Consider the following 17,922-nt stretch of genomic DNA (forward strand, 5'->3'; position numbering starts at 1 on the left):
GGAAAAATTTTGAACCCCCTAATGGCTTTGATTAATTTGTACTTCCTGAATTCTGGACTGTATTTTTTCTTTAGCTTGGTAATCTCCATAAAGAATTGAGGCCTCATATTCTCCGAAGAGTTATCAAGGACGTTGAGAAGTCTTTACCTCCAAAAATCGAACGCATCCTCAGAGTTGAAATGTCTCCCCTTCAGAAACAGTAAGCAGTCTCTTACTTGCAACAAACTGCTTAAAAAATTTACTAATGTTAGCTGAATACTTCTATGTTTACACTTGTCAAGGTATTATAAGTGGATTTTAGAACGTAACTTCCACAATCTGAACAAAGGAGTCCGTGGAAATCAGGTTTGTACACATTTGTCTACTTTCAGATACATTTACGGGCTTTGAATTACTTTAGTCCTTACTCCTTACCACCCGTTGGTCAAGTACATGAATGTTCTGTTTTTACACTTGAGTCGTGGTTTAGACTTTAGACTATAGATCTTCTGTTCCAAGTGGTACCAAGGTTCATGAATCCCTCACCAACTATGTCACAAATATCGTTCTCGGGAATTTCTTGGCAAGGGGAAATCTTGGGATAGATTATTATTATTTTTTTCGAGTTTATACCGGGAAAAAATTATAAAAGTAAATTTATTTAAAAAATAAATAAATCTATAAATTTAATAAAAAATAAATATAAATATCATAAAAGTATCAGGATAATATCGTGATATTATGAAGATATTTTATGATAAAAATGAAAATATTGCTATATTTTTAAAATCTAGGGATTATTTTGGGATTTTGTTGTTTTTATCAAAATGTCGCGATAAAAACGCGATATGTAGAAAATATCGGAGATATTTGTGACATAGCTCACCAAAGCCTAGCTAGCGTCACTTTTTGGAAAAAAAGAAATTAAATCTAAGAATGAACCTCGATTTAGTAGTAGATATTCTTCCCTCTGGATAATAAATGGGTGTTGCTTCTGATATTTCTTCTCAAAAATGCAGGTTTCACTTTTAAATATTGTCGTGGAGTTGAAGAAATGTTGCAATCATCCTTTTCTATTTGAAAGTGCAGATCACGGTTACGGTGGGTTTATCAACAGTAATGCTAGCAGTAAAGTTGAGCGGATTGTCTTAAGCAGTGGGAAGCTAGTAATACTTGACAAACTTCTGACTCGTTTGCGTGATACAAATCACCGTGTTCTAATATTTTCTCAGGTATGTGCCTTAAATGATCTTTGTTATTTTCCCCATTTATTGAAGGAAAGATAATTTACATGTGCATCAGGCATTTTTACATATACACACTGCGCAGAGAGGTCTCATTCATGACCTTCTTATTTTCCTCCTTTATTTGGATGGATGGTGCCTGCCCCATGTCATTGCAGGTTGGTATTATCACTCCTGATAGGTACTGCCTAAGCCTAGAATCTCCTTGATGGGTTCCTCAAGTCTCCAAGCAAGGTTTTAAATTTTCGTTTCAGCCTCAGCCGAAACCGAAATTTCCAAACTTCTGTGGAAATTTCGGTAATTTAGGTGTAAATCTTAAAATTTTGGCCAAATTTTTTAAAACTTTGGTTCCGGTCCCTTCCGAAATTTCGGTACTTCAACCAAAATTTAAAACCATGTCTCCAATGGCATCTGTCAGAACCACCAATCCAACATCTACATTTGGTTTCATTGGAACGATTTTCAAACTCGAGCTAAAGGGAACTGGATGAAGGAGAAAATTCATTCTTTTCATAATCTCTCTCTCTCTCTCTCTCTCTCTCTCTCCACATAAGGGAACTGGTTGAAGGACAATTATTTATATTTTTCTTGTTTGTAAAATAATAAAAATATTACCAAACTTACAACACTTACTGTGCAATGTACACATAGTAGTATATTGGGTTAAACAGGGTACTGCTACTATGTACTTGTCTTAACATTTCACTTGCTGTTGAATTACGTGAGAATCATCTATCATTATCTGCTGGTCATATTTGTGTAATTGTTTCAGTGCTCATCTTTTGTGTATATCTGATTTATTGTCCCATTTAGATGATTTTGAGGAATAAATAATAATTGTGTTGTGGACCTTGTGGTCACATCAGTTGTGCCGACACTTCCTTTGCTTTTAGATGTATGTCATATGAAAAGCACTGATCTTCATAACTTATTACTAATAGCATATTGCTTGGAAGTAACTGAGCTTATTTCTAATTGCATGTTGTTTGGAGGTGATTGAGCGTTCTTTTTAGTCACTTAGAGGATTGGATATAATTGAGTGTATTGGTCACATTGTGCAGATGGTTAAGATGTTGGATATACTTGCAGAATACTTGTCACTTAGAGGATTCCAATTTCAGAGGCTCGATGGTAGTACAAGGGGAGACCTTCGTCACCAAGCCATGGAGCATTTTAATGCTCCTGGAAGTGATGATTTCTGCTTCCTTTTGTCAACTCGTGCTGGTGGGCTGGGCATCAATCTTGCTACTGCTGATACTGTTATCATTTTTGATTCAGACTGGAATCCTCAAAACGATTTGCAGGTTTGAAATGTCATGGGAACCTCGTGATTATATCTTTGTGACGTCATTTTATATGGGTATTTTGATGGCTGGAATTGATCTTTCCTGTCTTATATGTTGATGGGATCAAGGTTTTAAAATCGGGTTTGGTGTCGGTTTCGGCCACCACCGAAACTGAAATATTTTCGGTTTTGGTGGAAATTTTGGCTGATATCATGTGCAATTTTGACAAAATTTTGTTTTTTTTTAAAATTTCCACCAAAATGCGCAAAATTTAAGTGGAAATTTCGGCCATTCCCGTGGAAATTTCCATAATTTCGGTGGAAATCTTTAACATTTTAGTAGAAATTTTGTAAATAAGGGTGAAAAATGAAATTTCGGCCGAAATTTTGGCGACACATAGTAACATTCCAGTTTATGTTCTTTCGGTGTCGGTCCAGACCGACATCCGAAATTTCAGTCCGAAATTTAAAACCATGGATGGAATACGTCTTAATTGTACATTGTAAATGTTGATTATTATTTACCAATGGTCATTTCCAACATTTTTCATGTACTATCACTAGGCAATGAGCAGAGCTCATAGGATTGGGCAACAAGAAGTTGTTAACATCTATCGATTTGTTACAAGCAATAGTGTTGAGGAAGATATCTTGGAGCGCGCTAAGAAGAAGATGGTACTAAATTTCAGTTTCCTCCATTTCCTTATTGATTCTTTTCTTTTTACTTTTGGAATCCTCCATTTTTTAGGGCCATCTTATTTTTTTTCTTATTGCCTATTATAATTTACTGGTCTTTGCAACCATTATACTTAAGCAGTTCTTGCATTCCTGTACATGTTCTATAGGTTCTTGACCACCTGGTCATTCAAAAACTAAATGCAGAGGGTAGGCTGGAGAAGAAAGAAATGAAAAAAGGGAATTCTATGTTTGACAAGGTAAGTGCACTATGGGTCATAATTGTGCTAATCATGGCTTATATATGTTCATGGGTTTATGTGTGGTCTTTTTTGAGCTGTTTTGTGATTCAAATGTTATTGGTCAGACCTTTCATATCGTTTGGTCCTTCATTTATTCCTCTCCGGGATCAATTATGCCAATCTCTCTCCTTTTAGTGGTTCTGAATTGTGTGAATTCGCTAAAGTGACATCATTTCTTCAACCATGTACTATGTGTAATTCCAGAAGGAGCTCTCCGCTATATTAAGGTTTGGGGCAGAGGAACTCTTTAAGGATGAAAAAAATGACGAGGAGACCAAGAAGATACTTGAAAGTATGGATATTGATGAGATTCTTGAAAGAGCGGAAAAGGTTGAAGCAAAGGGAGTTGATGCAGAGCAAGAAAACGAATTGTTAAGTGCTTTTAAGGCAAGACAAGTTCACTTTACTTTGGTGCCAAATTGATATAGTTGTTTATATTACTATGAAATATGTTTATCTCATGTCCTCATTTTCTGTTTATCCTACTATCTAGGTTGCCAATTTCTGCAGTGCGGAAGATGATGCGACCTTTTGGAGTCGCTGGATTCAACCAGATGCCATAACTCAAGCAGAGGTATGTATTTATTACAGGCATGGTTTTAAATTTCGGCCGCAATACCGAAATTTTGGTCTGGACCAAAATTTAAAACCGAAACTGAAGTAGGCACCGAAATTTCATTTTCAGCTAAGCCTGAAACCGAAACCGAACTTTCAATCTTTGATTACAGCCACAGGCAACAATATCTTAGAGATAATTTAAATATCACTTATTATCTAACAGTGCGCATGTTTCATCGTACATTTTGTTTTTGAATGGGAAAGTGACATTTACTTATTGTCTTTCTGCTATTATTTATACCGTAGGAAGCATTAGCACCTCGTGCTGCGAGGAATACCAAATGCTATGCTGAGGCTAACAACCAACCTGAGAAAAGTACAAAAAAGAAAAAGAGGGCACTTGAATCTCTAGAGAGAGGTCAGAAGCGTCCTGGAAAAACCATGGATTTTCTGGTTCATTCAATGCCCATGATTGAAGGAGCGTTTGCTCAAGTAAGGGGATGGTCTTGTGGCAGCTTTTCAAAGAAGGAAGCCACTTTATTTGTCCGTGCGGTAAAATCCATTATTTCTTGTTTTTCCATTTCACTTGTCCTGTTGTACTTTGGCATACTATACTCTCACCTTGATATACCTACGCGGCGACCTTCCCATTTCGTGCTACAAAACATTAACACCCCTGAAAATATTTCTGTACTTCATGCCAGTGTCTAACTGTTTTATATATTTATAGTACTATATGCTAAAAACTTATGGAAATAGAATATGAAATCATGAAGAAGGAAAATTATGTAAATGTCTGTATTTACTCATGACTAATTATCACACATACAGATGCGTACATGCACACCCCTTCTGATTACAATGAATGTGAGGATCTCAATTTGTTGAATCAATGTTATCCATTGTTACCTAAGCATTGATATCATTTTTTTTGTCATAGCGGGGTAAGTATCAAAGATTGTTTTCAGGGACGGTTTGAGGTGAGTTTTTGGGAGGAATATGTGTTTTTCACTCCTAGTCTTGGAAGATATTCTTGTATCCTCATTCGTGAGTGATAAAAAATTTGGAATTGTGACCCATAAGCTTTCTATTCAGTGAAGTCTTTCTGCTCTTTCCTATTTCCTTGAAGGTACCACCGGGGCAGTTTGTCCTTGGGTTACAACTGTCAACCTACTCATATCAGTTGACTCCCACATCGTGGATATTTCTATGCTTGTGAATTTGTCCAGTTGTGCTGTGGAATTCATTCCATCAAACAACCTGCTTGGAATTAGAGTTTCATCAGGCCTACTTCCACAGGTACATTTGCAACCTTCGAAAATTTTTATTTGTATAATTTTTTCAGAACGTATTGAATATCCTCATCTAGGTGAAAAATTGTAGGATTGTCAAAGATAGTGTTCAAAAACTTTTATCTTCTTCACTAATGTTGCTTACTTCTGACCTTGAATATCCAATATTCTTATGTGGGAAGGTCACTAGTAGAATCAAGCACGGACATTCTCCATGATCAAAATATTCTTTATCTTTCGTTTCTTGACCTCAATAGAAACTTCTTGTTCATTATATCCCTCATTAGTTCTGTCAATTTCTTCCATTTTCTTTGAAGTCTTCCTCTCTTCTTCGTTGTAATCACAAAGTTTTCTAGCATGTTCTCCTTGTAATAAATCATAATATCTTTGTGCAAACCTAGTGTTCACATGTTATTCTTCTTGGAAATATGGAGCACAGAATAGGTTCTAGATTATTAAAGTAGCATCATACATTCCCAAAAAAGAAATAAACAGCAAGTAGTATTAAAAAAACTGTTTGGTTATCATAAAAATTAAAGCCTTTTAAAGATCGTCATCAATAGAGATTAACTCATCCAAGAAAGTTCCACACAATCAGTTCTATCTAGAAAAAAATTAGCTCTAGGCTTGGTCTGTCCACAAATGAGATCTATTAAATAAATACCTAATCATTGACAAATGGAACCTAATTGGGTGAGGAAGATGGGTGGGTGTTATGTCTAGGGTATCAGGTTAAGGAACCGTACTTGGAGTGACGTACTGGGCTTTGAGTGTCATCCTGCTGCAGTAGCTCCAAGAGAGGAAATAGAGATAGCTAGAGTAGGGAGATGAGGGCTGATCACAGCCAAGATATACAGAGAGATAAGAAAGATAATCAAGATCAAGATTAAGAAGAAGGGAAGATATGGGTAGAGGAGTGGTTTATGAACCTAACCCAATTATGGGGGAGCTGTTTATGAACACAGTTGAGGGGGTCTGGGGAGGGAGAACGGGGGGTGGGGGGGTCCGGGGTGTGTGTGTGTTGAGAAAAGGAAGGGGGAAAATGATGTATGGGTGTTAGAAAAGAGAAAGAAGGGGAACAAACAAGGCAAGCAAGTAGAGATATGAGATGGGAAAGGGGAGAAAGAGATGGAGGATGGGAGAAGAGAAAGAGGGTAAAAGGGGAGAGGAGATGCTCACTCAAGGGGATGGGAGAGGGTATTTTCATGTTTTCCAAAGTTATTTTTTTTTATTGTGTTCGGGGTATTTATATGAAGGTCTTGAGTTATTTAAGCTGTGGGACCGTATATTTGATCAATAGGTTAAAAGAAACAACATTAAATGTGCTTTAAGTGGGTTTTAAGGGGTCCAACCAATAGAAAAAAAAAAAAACAAATAAGTGGGCCAGGGCTAAAAGACTATAAAACGTGGGATTAAAATGATAAGTGGATGGACCCATTTGAACCTGTAGGATTCTAAAATAAGGAAAATAAGAAAAAAAAGGTGATGGACCAGTTCGAAGCAGTTCTGCTTGAAGCAATTGAACCGGTCCAACAAATTTTGCAACCATTTTGTACTATGAAAGCATTTAAGAAAACGACGACGATGATGAAGAAAGAATAGAACTTATATCAGTTGTCACTTTTTGCTTGGACAAGTATCCTTTTCCTAAAGCAACTCACTGTCTGAAGGAGGTAAGTTCTTTGTTTTTCTCCACCTTCTTTGGATGAGATTAGAAGTAGGTGGGGATTCGAGTCAGCAAATGCAACTTTTCCTTATTCGGAAAAGCTTCTCATTCTCTCTTTTCCTGAGAGGGTGAAACATCCATGTTAACAGGTCTTTAGGTCTTTATTGTAATGCCCAAGGGCATACTTGTCTTTGTACTTCACTCTTTATTATTTATATTACATGAGTGAGGGGGAGAACCCTAACTCAATATTTTCTCTCACTCTTTACTGTCTCTCTTTTCTCTACCTCTCTCAACATGGTATCAGAGCTCTTGGCATGGATGCCTAGGGCCATTTTTTTTTCTTTTTTCCCTAACCCTAGCCTTAACCTCCACCTCCATCTTCTCCATCCCTAACCCTAACCATAACCCCTCCATTCTTTGCTACAGTATCTGCTACAGTATTGCTACAGTACATCGTTACTGTACCCGCTACAGTATTGCTACAGTACATTGCTACAGTACATTGCTACAGTACATTGCTACAGTACATTGCTACCGTTCTTGCTACAGTACCCTCTTTTCCCCACTCTTCCTTGCCCTAATCTGATCCATCATAATCTCTTCTTCCTCTTTTGGGTCATAGTTATGCCCTAGATTTTCTTGTTCGGCTTGATTCCTATTTTCATGGTGTTGTTCTGGAGTTGTACTTACATCATTGCAATGTTTGTGGCTCGGAGTTGTCTCGACTTTGTCTTTATATCGTGACGTTGTCTCATGCCTCCCTTATGCATATGTTGTCCTCACGAAGCCGCTGTCTATTAGCTTGCTTATAGTCTTCATCCTTGTTTCTACTTGCTCGTTGTTGGTCCTCTTCAGTCTTCTTCCCGGTCTCTTATGGAAGATACCCCTAGTATTGAGGACCCTACCATTCGTACTCCAGCTATGACTACTAGTTCCCAGCCGCGTCAGGCTGGGTCGTCGTCTTTGTCATCGGTGGATGCGTCATTCCCATCGATTACCACTTCCCGTCTTGATGGATCCAACTATTTGACTTGGAAGATTGCTGTGGAGACATATCTGAAGGACCGACGAAAGATTTCTATTATTCATCGTGATCCCCCTCCTGAGATTGACCCTACCTTTGATGATTGGGATGTAGATTATGCCCTTGTTCGTACACTTCTATGGCAGAGTATGACCCCTGCCATTGCTAGCACCATGATGGATCTCCCTACTGCCAAAAAGGTATGGGAGCACACTGCGGCATTATATTCTGGTGAGGGGAATATCGCCCGTCTTTGCGACACTTATTCGCGCTGGATGGGTCACGGGCGCAGTGATTCTACATTCCATGATTACTACAGACAGTTTGTCTCCTATTGCCAGCAGCTGGATGCTCTTATGCCTCTCACCATTGATCTTACCACGGCAGCCAGACAGCGGGATCAGCTCCGTGTTGTTCATTTCCTTGAGGGTCTTGGACCAGAGTTCACTCATCTTCGACAGCACATCCTTGGGTCTGGTACTGTACCCACACTTCAGGAGGTATTTTTACGAGCTGAGCAGTGTGCACTTGGCATTACTGTTCCTACTCCCGTGGACGTCTCGACTACTGCTGCTTATGGAGCCGCTGACCGCCCTTCCCGAGGAGGAGGCATTTTTGGTCGCGGCCGTGGTCGCGATACTTGCAGAGGCAAACGTGTCGGCGGCCGAGAGCGTGGTCGTGGAGGTCGAGCTCGGCCCTATTGTACTCATTGTAGGCTTGAGGGTCACTATCACGAGACATGCTTTGATCTCCATCCTGAGCTGCGTCACACTCCTGATCCTCGTCAGGGCCGTACTGCACGTCTTGCCCTTCCAGATTCGCCTGCTCCTATTGACAACCCCTCACAGACACCACTGGCTACTCCGACCGATCAGATGGTCGTCTCTCGTGCCGACTATGATGAGCTACAGCGTTTCAGGTCTGCTGGCCGCCCTCCTACTGCTGGTCTTGTTCAGCCAGGTAGTTCTCCTGCTTCGTTCCTCTCTAGTTCTAGCTCCTGGATTATTGATTCGGAAGCATCTCATCACATGACAGGTACCCAGTCATCCTTACATGATTTTCATCATGTTGTTTCACGTTCTTTTACTCTTGCTGATGGGAGTACCTCTCCTATCACTGGTGTTGGCAGTTGTTCCCCTTCACCAGGCATTACATTATCATCTGTGCTCTGTGTCCCCAAGTCACCTTTCAGTTTACTTTCTGTTAGTCAATTAACAAAGCATCTTCATTGTTCTATCTCATTTTTTCCTTCATATTGTCTTTTGCAGGATCTCTCGACTGGGAGGACGATTGGCTCGGGCCGTGAGGTGGATGGCCTTTATCGTCTCTACTGCACTCCGTCCCATCCGATTCTACATGGCTCGGTCGATGCATACCAGTGGCACTGCCGTCTAGGTCACCCGTCTATGGAGCGTTTACGCAGGATTCTCTTCATTTCTTCTTCATCTGTTAGGTCTTTTCAGTGTGAGGCCTGTGAACTTGGAAAGCATCATCGTGTGCCATTTCCCTCTAGGACTGTTAGTCGGGCTTCACACCCTTTTGCTCTTGTTCATTCTGATGTATGGGGTCCTGCGATGATTACCTCTTTATTTGGATTTCGCTATTTTGTGGTCTTTATTGTTGACTATTCACGTATGACATGGACTTATTTAATAAAAGATCGTTCTGAAGTTTGTTATGTATTTCGTGATTTCTATGATGAAGTTAGTAATCAATTCTCATGTGTTATCTAATGTCTTCGCACTGACAATGCAAAGGAATATTTCTCTTACTCAAATGGTTTTCAGGAATTCCTCTCTTCGCGAGGCATTCTTCATCAGTCCTCATGTGCTCATACCTCTCAGCAGAATGGAGTGGCTGAGAGGAAGCTTCGCTCCTTGTTAGATGGGGCCCTGACACTACTCTTTCAGATGCGGGTCCCTAAGACCTATTGGGCTGATGCTGTACTCACAGCATGCTACCTGGCGAATAGGCTTCCATCTTCGGTCCTTGGTGGCACCTCTCCGTTCTCGATTCTCCGTCCTACCTCTGACCCTTTCCCTCTTACTCCTCAAGTTTTTGGCTGTCTCTGTTTTGTCCACGTTCTTAGGTCAGGATTAGATAAGTTGGATCCTCGGGCCAAACGGTGTATCTTTCTAGGTTACTCTCGGCCCCAAAAGGGTTATCGTTGCTACAGCCCTCGCCTGCGACGATCTTTTGTCTCGGCGGATGTTACATTCTTTGAGACTCAGTCATTGTTTTTGTCCGTCCATCTTGTTGGATCCCTCCCCCTCTATCAGTAGGATTCCTCGCATCCTCATGTTCTTCCTCTTCCGGTTCTTCCTGATCCCATCCCTGTTTCTACACCTCCGGTGTCCAGTTCCTCCCCTACAGTTAATTCTACTATTATGCCGACGTCAGCGCCTTGTGCAGCCCCTCTACCTCCACCATTGAAACAATATCAGCGTCGGGCCAAATCTGTTGCTCATTCAGCCCGCCCGAGCCATCATCATCTCAGCCAGAGATCCCCACTTCTGGGGTACATTCTGACTCTCCCATTGCCTCTCCCACTCGGTCTCGCAGTACTGCTCATCCCATTTCCTCTTTTGTGTCTTATGACTTTCTCACCCCTGTATTTCGCAGTTTTGTTTTGTCTTTGTCCTCTATTTCTCTACCTAAGACTCTACAGGAGGCACTTGATTATCAAGGCTGGCGGGCGGCTATGGATCTTGAGATGCAGGCCCTTCAGGCCAATCAGACATGAGATTTGGTCCCTTTACCATATGGTGCTCGTCCCGTTGGTTGTCGCTGGGTTTATGCAGTCAAGCACCTTCCTGATGGCACAGTTGAGCGCCTTAAGGCTCTACTTGTTGCCAAAGGGTACACACAGACATATGGGATTGATTATGGCGAGACTTTTTCACCAGTTGAGAAAATTCCTTCTGTCCGTGTCCTGCTATCCCTTGCTGTGAATAATGGCTGGCATCTTCATCAGTTGAATGTAAAGAATGCCTTTCTTCATGGTGATTTGGAAGAAGAGGTCTATATGGAGCAACCTCCTGGATATGTTGCTCAGGGGGAAAGACCTTCTCTTGTTTGCCGTTTGAGGAAATCCATTTATGGTCTCAAACAATCTCCGAGAGCCTGGTTTGGGAAGTTCAGTGCTACACTTATTCGCTTTGGCATGAAGCAGTGTGCAGTTGATCACTCCGTCTTCAGTTTTCAGTCTCAGGCTGGTTGTGTTCTGTTGATAGTATATGTCGATGTATCATTATCACTGGTAGCGATACAGGTGGCATTCAGAGGCTCAAATCCTTCCTTCCGACAGAGTTCTTTACTAAGGATTTGTGTCGTCTTCGGTATTTCCTGGGCATTGAGGTTGCCTATTCGACCAGGGGTATCTAGCTCTCACAGAGAAAGTATGTTCTGGATCTTCTTGATGAGACATTGAGACAGGTTGTTTGGGATCAAGCCTGCCTCAACTCCTGTGGACCAGAATATGAAATTACTCCCTGAGGAGGGAGTCCTGTTAGAAGATTCAGGGCGATACAGACGCTTAGTTGGTAAGCTCATTTATCTTATTGTTACTCGTCCAGATATTACTTTTGCAGTTAGCGCTGTTAGCCAGCATATGAGGTCGCCTTGCACTTCACACTGGGCTACTATACTTCAGATATTGAGATATCTGAAGAGTTCGCCAGGTAAAGGGTTGTTATTTCAGAGGCATGGGCACCAGAGAATTGAAGGATACACTGATGCAGACTGGGCAGGATCTCCGGCTGATAGGCGGTCTACTACAGGATATTGCACCTTTATTGGAGGTAATCTTATTTCATGGAGAAGTAAGAAACAAGATGTCGTGTCTAAATCCCGTGCCGAGGCAGAATACAGAGCTATGTCTCATACGAGTGGCGAACTCATGTGGCTACGTTCCTTACTTTCAGAGATTGGATTTCCTCCTTCTTCTCTTCTCCAGCTCAGTTATAATGTGACAACAAATCCGCCATTTACATTGCCATGAATCCAGTCTTCCATGAGAGGACCATTCCATGAGAGGACCAAACATATTGAAGTGGATTGTCATTTCATTAGAGATTTGATTCAGCGAGGCTACATATCTCCTGTGTTTACCAGATCTACAGATCAATTAGCAGACATGTTCACGAAGCCTCTAAGTAGAGCTAAGTTAGTTGATAATTGTAACAAGCTAGGAATGTTAGATATCTACATTCCAGCTTGAGGGGGAGTCTTAACAGGTCTTTAGGTCTTTATTGTAATGCCCAAGGGCGTACTTGTCTTTGTACTTCACTATTTATTATTTATATTACATGAGTGAGGGGGAGAACCCTAACTCAATCTTTTCTCTCACTCTTTACTTTCTCTCTTTTCTCTACCTCTCTCAACAATCCATAAACAAAAGAATGAGAATCGACTGAAACAACCTGTGTTGCTTAAAAAAAAACCATTCTTCTTACCACTCCAAAGGATGGATTTGATGAAATAGTTGCCATGAGTTAGAAATGGAGCACGTACTTCCCGAGTTTTTAGTCTTTTCATTCTTCGCACAAAAAAGCACAAAATAGCTGCGGAGAATGGTTGTTGAATGTCACCTTTCTTTTTTTTCCACACTGAGGTAATTCGTTGGTGGTGACTGCATGTCATCTTTCGCTGAGATTAGACGTGGGGACTGCATCTGAATGAATCTAATGATTTATGACACAATTCATGATTTGATACGATTCGACCCGCCTTACGATTCACAATGCGATTCCGATTTTCAAAACATTGGGTGGCGATCTCAACCCTCATGGGCACTTGGTCTGTTCAGAGATTATCAATATGCAAATCGCTAAACCACACTTCTGTACAGTAAGCTAATGTATGGAATATGGACTACATAATTTCATGATTATACTATTTATGGTTGGTCAATTATGAATTCTTGTTGTTTTGTAGGATCCCAAACATGATTTAACACAACTATATAATTAAAGCATCCAATATTAGGAATGCTAGGGACAAGCGGATAACCAACTCCTTGATAGCATCCAAGCATTCATTAGAACATGTCACTTGAAATACCAAAAGCAAATGGGAATGATAAATTCGCCCCTTCTATTCAGCACACTTGCCACTTTTTTCTCGGATTAACTTCACAACTGGTCAAAAAGTAAGTCTCTCTCTCTCTCTGCCCAACGCCCTATGCCGCCCCTGTCTCTCCCACTCACTGCCCATTCCTGCTGCCTGCCACCCGCCACCTGCCTCTCTCTCTCTCTGTCTATATTGTGTGCTATGGATAAGACGGACGTCTCAATTGCTTGGGACTGCCATCGTGTCAATGTATTTAGGGTTGCCTTTATTTTCTCTCCCATTCTTCTTTTCCTCCCAGTGTGGTCACCTAATAAATTTTCTAATCTAACATGTTAGGTCAGCGAAACTGTAAAACCTGATGCCTGTTCTGACTATGTTAGCCTATATCCTTCATTCGATATGCTCCCTTGTCACTTGGACAGAATAGATGAATTCAATGCATGCTCTTTTTCTCTATCGATTTGTGCACACAATGACAGGAAATAAGTTTGAACTTTGGACACCTATTACCCTGAGAACTGCAAGCCCTTGCATAATTTATTTCTTTTTATAGTTCTATGCTTTTCTCGTTTACCTATTTATATTTTCCTTTTTGAAATTTAGGTTAAGAAGTTCGGCAACCAGAGCCAAATCTGCTTAATAGCCTCAGAGGTTCGCGGTGGAATTGAAGCCGCTCCTCCTCGGGCACAAATTGAACTATTTGAGGCTTTGATTGACGGTTGCAAAGAAGCAGTTAGAGGAAACCCCGATATCAAGGTTTTTTTTATATTGCACTTCCCAAGCAATACACAAGTTTGGAGGTACTTGTGTAGAAGGTGGTTAATAGGTCCATGAACTACCAGTATGTTTAATTTCCGACTTTCTCATGTTTTTCAACTGTAGGGAACTTTGCTGGATTTTTTTGGTGTCCCTGTAAAGGCTCACGAGATGCTTGATCGTGTACAAGAACTTCAACTCCTAGCAAAGCGAGTTAAAAGGTATCAAGATCCTGTCACACAATTCCGACTAGTAACAAATCTTAGAGGGGCAGCATGGGCTAAAGGCTGTGGTTGGAACCAAGGTGAAAGTTCAACAATTCAGTTTCCTACCATGTTAATCATGTTACTTTTGTGCTGAAAAATAACCTTATTTTCTTGTTGGAATTTCATTAGTTGATGATGCGAGGTTGCTTTTGGGAGTACATTACCATGGATTTGGAAACTGGGAAAAAATAAGGCTAGACTCAAGGCTTGGTCTTATGAAGAAAATTGCTCCTGCAACAGTTGGAAATGGTGAAACTTTTCTACCACGTGCTCCTAACTTGGACCAACGCGCTTCTGCTCTTTTGCGTAAGGTATTTGAGCATTTACTTTCATAAGTGTATTAACTCCATATGCAATATAGCTTTGCTTTGTCTCAGGTGCAGTACTCCAGCTTGCTTATTTCCCTTTATTATATTATACATTTTTTCTTGCTCTAATTGTATCTAAGCCCCAAACCCAATGCAGTGATGATTCTTATTTTTAGTTCTATCGACTTATTTGTTTTCTTTTGCATGGTTGTTGTTCATCCATTTAGGAACCACTTTTGTTTGATTTGTGTTTGGGGAACAAACATTTCCATAGACAGAGGCATAATCAATGTTTCAAATATCGGTTTCTGTCACCATAGAAATGAAAACATTTGGTTTTGGTCATATATTTTTGTAGAAATCCTGTGAAATTAATGAAGTTTATGAAAAGGCATCCCAATGATGAAAATTTAAGATGAAATTTCACGAAATTCTATAATAACTACAAATACACACTTAAATAACTGTCAAACAAGCCATAAAACATCCATAATCTTTCAACAATATCCAACACCTAGTGGCATGTGATGCCACGTATATATGAAATAGTAAGGTTAATTTTAAACTCAAAATGTATTTAAAATTTTAAACACATTCATTTGTTCATCAAATAAACACAAAATATAGGGAAGAAAGTACTTCCGAATGACACATTAAGGGAGTACAATACTAGTATGTAACTTTTTATCTCATTAGTTGTAAAAATCACAACTCCTAAATACTTCATAAAACATACATACTAATTATATAACAAAAAAAGCATCAATCATATGAGGAGAGCTTTTGCTCTGCAGCAGTTAAGTTAGGGTTTTAAGCTTGTTCCCCATTGGTTTGATTGAGATTTGCTTGCAGCATCTGTCTACTTGGATCGGTTTCACGGATTTTGAGCATCAATATGATTGGATGATCTGTCTTTTCCTTCCGGTTGTTTCTATTGGAGTTAGATCTCAGATCTGATCCCGATCACTTTTGGGTTTTTCTTATTGTGAAACAATCAATTACTCCAAAAGCTTAAGCTGTTGGAGAAGGCGTTATTTATTCTTTTAAACTTTAACACTCCCCCTCACGTGTGGCCCCTCTTTCTAGGGTTGGCCTACACGTGGCACATGTGGCCCCTCTTTTGGGTTTGGCCATTGCATGTGGATTTTCGCTATCTAGGAGGTTTGAACTTAGGACCTTTGGCTCTGATACCATGTCAAACAACCAATTACTCCCATGTCAAACCACCAATTACTCCAAAAGCATAAGCTGTTGGAGATGTCGTTATTTAATCTTTTATACTTTAACACTTATCAATCCAAGCATCTCGCGGGCTGCTTGGATAATATCTGCTCGACTTTCTTTTATTTAGAGGAAGTGGGCCGCCGTCTAAAGATACTTGGTGGTGGAATGAGGAGGTCCAAAAGGCGATTAGGTTTAAAAGAGAGTGTTATACATGTTTGGATAAGTGTAGAAATGAGGAGAACAATGAGAGGTACAAGTTGTCTAAAAAAGAAGCTAAGAAGGCAGTAAGGGAAGCTAGAGGTAAGGCCTTTGAGGATTTGTACAACAAGTTAGGGACGAAAGAGGGTGAAAAAGATGTATACAAGCTTTTGCTAAGATGAGAGAAAGGAAGAGCATGGACTTGAATCATATAAAATGCATCAAAGATTATTAGTAAAAGAAGACGAGGTTAAAGAGAGGTGGAGAAGCTACTTCGATAAGTTGTTTAATGGAGAACCCGCAGCGAATTTGGGAGAACTTGATAACGCTTTTGATGATACAAACCAGAGGTTTGTTCGTAGAATCCGAACATCAGAGGTAAGAGTAGCTATGAAAAATATGAAATTAGGTAAGGCTATGGGGCCTGATGGTATTCCTATTGAGACTTGGAGATGCTTGGGTGATGTGGGTTTGGTTTGGTTAACTAGATTATTTAACAATATTTTGAAGACTAAGAAGATGCCTGATGAGTGGAGGAAGAGTACATTAGTACCTCTTTATAAGAATAAAGGGGATATTCAGAGTTGCACCAATTATCGGGGAATTAAGCTAATGAGTCACACCATGAAGCTTTGGGTGAGGGTAATTGAGCATAGACCAAGAAAAGAGACTAAGGTGTCAGAGAATCAGTTTGGCTTCATGCCCGGTTCCCAGGAGTGTTATGTGGTGGGTCTTCGAAAGGGAGAAAGTGCCTACTAAATATGTTGATGTGATTAAGGATATGTATGATGGAGTAGTAACTAGTGTCAGAACTACAGATGGCACGTCTAGTGAGTTTCCAATTACAATAGGGCTGCACCAAGGATCACCTCTAAGCACTTATCTTTTTACGCTAGTTATGGATGAACTTACGGAAGGTATCCAGGATGAGGTCCTGTGGTGTATGTTATTTGCAGATGACATAATATTAATTGAAGAAACCAAAGTAGGAGTTAATGCTAAGTTAGAGTTATGTAGAACTACTGTGGAATCCAAAGGTTTTAGACTGAGTAGGACTAAGAGTATATGGAGTGCAACTTTAGTAATGTAAGGAGGCAGGGCGAGGATGTAGTAAATATGACTGGACAGGAGGTACCTAAGTGGGATATCTTTCGCTATCTTGGTTCAATCCTACATAAGGAAGAAGAGATTGAAGAGGATGTCAACCACATAATAAGAGCAGGTTGGTTGAAGTGGAAGCATGCTTCAGGAATTCTATGCGACCGGAAAATACTTACCAAGTTGAAGGGAAAGTTTTATAAGATAGCTATGAGGCCAGCCATGCTGCACGACTCAGAATGTTGGGCTACCAAGAAGCAGCATGTGCATAAGATTAGTGTAGCAGAGATGCGAATGCCTAGATGGATTTGTGGCCACACAAGGTTATAATTAAAAATGAAGACATCCGTAAAAAGGTGGGGGTAGAACCAATTGAGGAGAAAATGAGAGAGCACCGCTTAAGATGATTTGGGCATATCCAACGTAGGCCTTTGGATGCTCCAGTGAGGAGAAGTGACTCTTGCCAAGTTGATGGAGTAAAAAGAGGAAGGGGCACACCGAAACAACTTGGGTAGAAACAGTGAGGAAAGACTTGATGGCTAGGAACATACCAGAGAACATGACATGACCTTGGATAGGAGAGAATGGAAGAAAATGATCCATGTAGACGAACCCAACTAGTGTAAGGATTAGACTTATTCAATTTGAGCCAGGTAGATTCTTTCACCTTTTTCATGAAATTTTTTCTAAAGGATTCATCAGCCGATCTCAACTAGTTTGGGACAAAGGCTTAGTTGAGTTGAGTTGAGTTGAGTTGAAGCTTTATTGATCAATCTGTCTCCTGCATGGTCTGATTTCTCTTTGCTTGCTTTCGATCTGGTACATGGTTTATGGTAGGATTTGAATGATATATATCCTATGTTTATGGCTTCATCAAAGAAGTCTATTACATTGGGGGAGACTCCAAACAAACCAAAAACAAAGTTTTTTCGGCCTCATCAAAGGACTATTCCATTTAGTGAGACTCCAACACT

At 40.2% G+C, this 17,922-nt stretch overlaps 1 protein-coding gene across 3 annotated transcripts in view; it reads left to right on the top strand.

Annotated features, from left to right (window-relative positions):
• Window positions 1–17,922, top strand: part of LOC143890948 (protein CHROMATIN REMODELING 5-like) — a 103,763-nt gene that overhangs the window by 63,553 nt on the left and 22,288 nt on the right. For 2 of the 3 annotated variants that reach the window (XM_077395639.1, XM_077395677.1), the window contains exons 17-28: window positions 75–199; window positions 282–345; window positions 999–1,211; window positions 2,285–2,527; window positions 3,073–3,183; window positions 3,354–3,443; window positions 3,690–3,872; window positions 3,979–4,059; window positions 4,350–4,595; window positions 13,702–13,854; window positions 13,981–14,158; window positions 14,250–14,431. In XM_077395639.1, coding sequence (XP_077251754.1) covers window positions 75–199; window positions 282–345; window positions 999–1,211; window positions 2,285–2,527; window positions 3,073–3,183; window positions 3,354–3,443; window positions 3,690–3,872; window positions 3,979–4,059; window positions 4,350–4,595; window positions 13,702–13,854; window positions 13,981–14,158; window positions 14,250–14,431 — 1,869 coding nt within the window. Of the gene's footprint in view, window positions 1–74; window positions 200–281; window positions 346–998; window positions 1,212–2,284; window positions 2,528–3,072; window positions 3,184–3,353; window positions 3,444–3,689; window positions 3,873–3,978; window positions 4,060–4,349; window positions 4,596–5,172; window positions 5,343–13,701; window positions 13,855–13,980; window positions 14,159–14,249; window positions 14,432–17,922 lie in introns of those variants that run through there. The other variant, XR_013255279.1, reaches the window with a different exon arrangement.

Source organism: Tasmannia lanceolata, unplaced genomic scaffold, assembly GCF_043159265.1.
Source record: "Tasmannia lanceolata isolate RefF3 unplaced genomic scaffold, GAP_Taslan_0.1 ptg000002l, whole genome shotgun sequence".
Taxonomy (NCBI): Eukaryota; Viridiplantae; Streptophyta; class Magnoliopsida; order Canellales; family Winteraceae; genus Tasmannia; species Tasmannia lanceolata.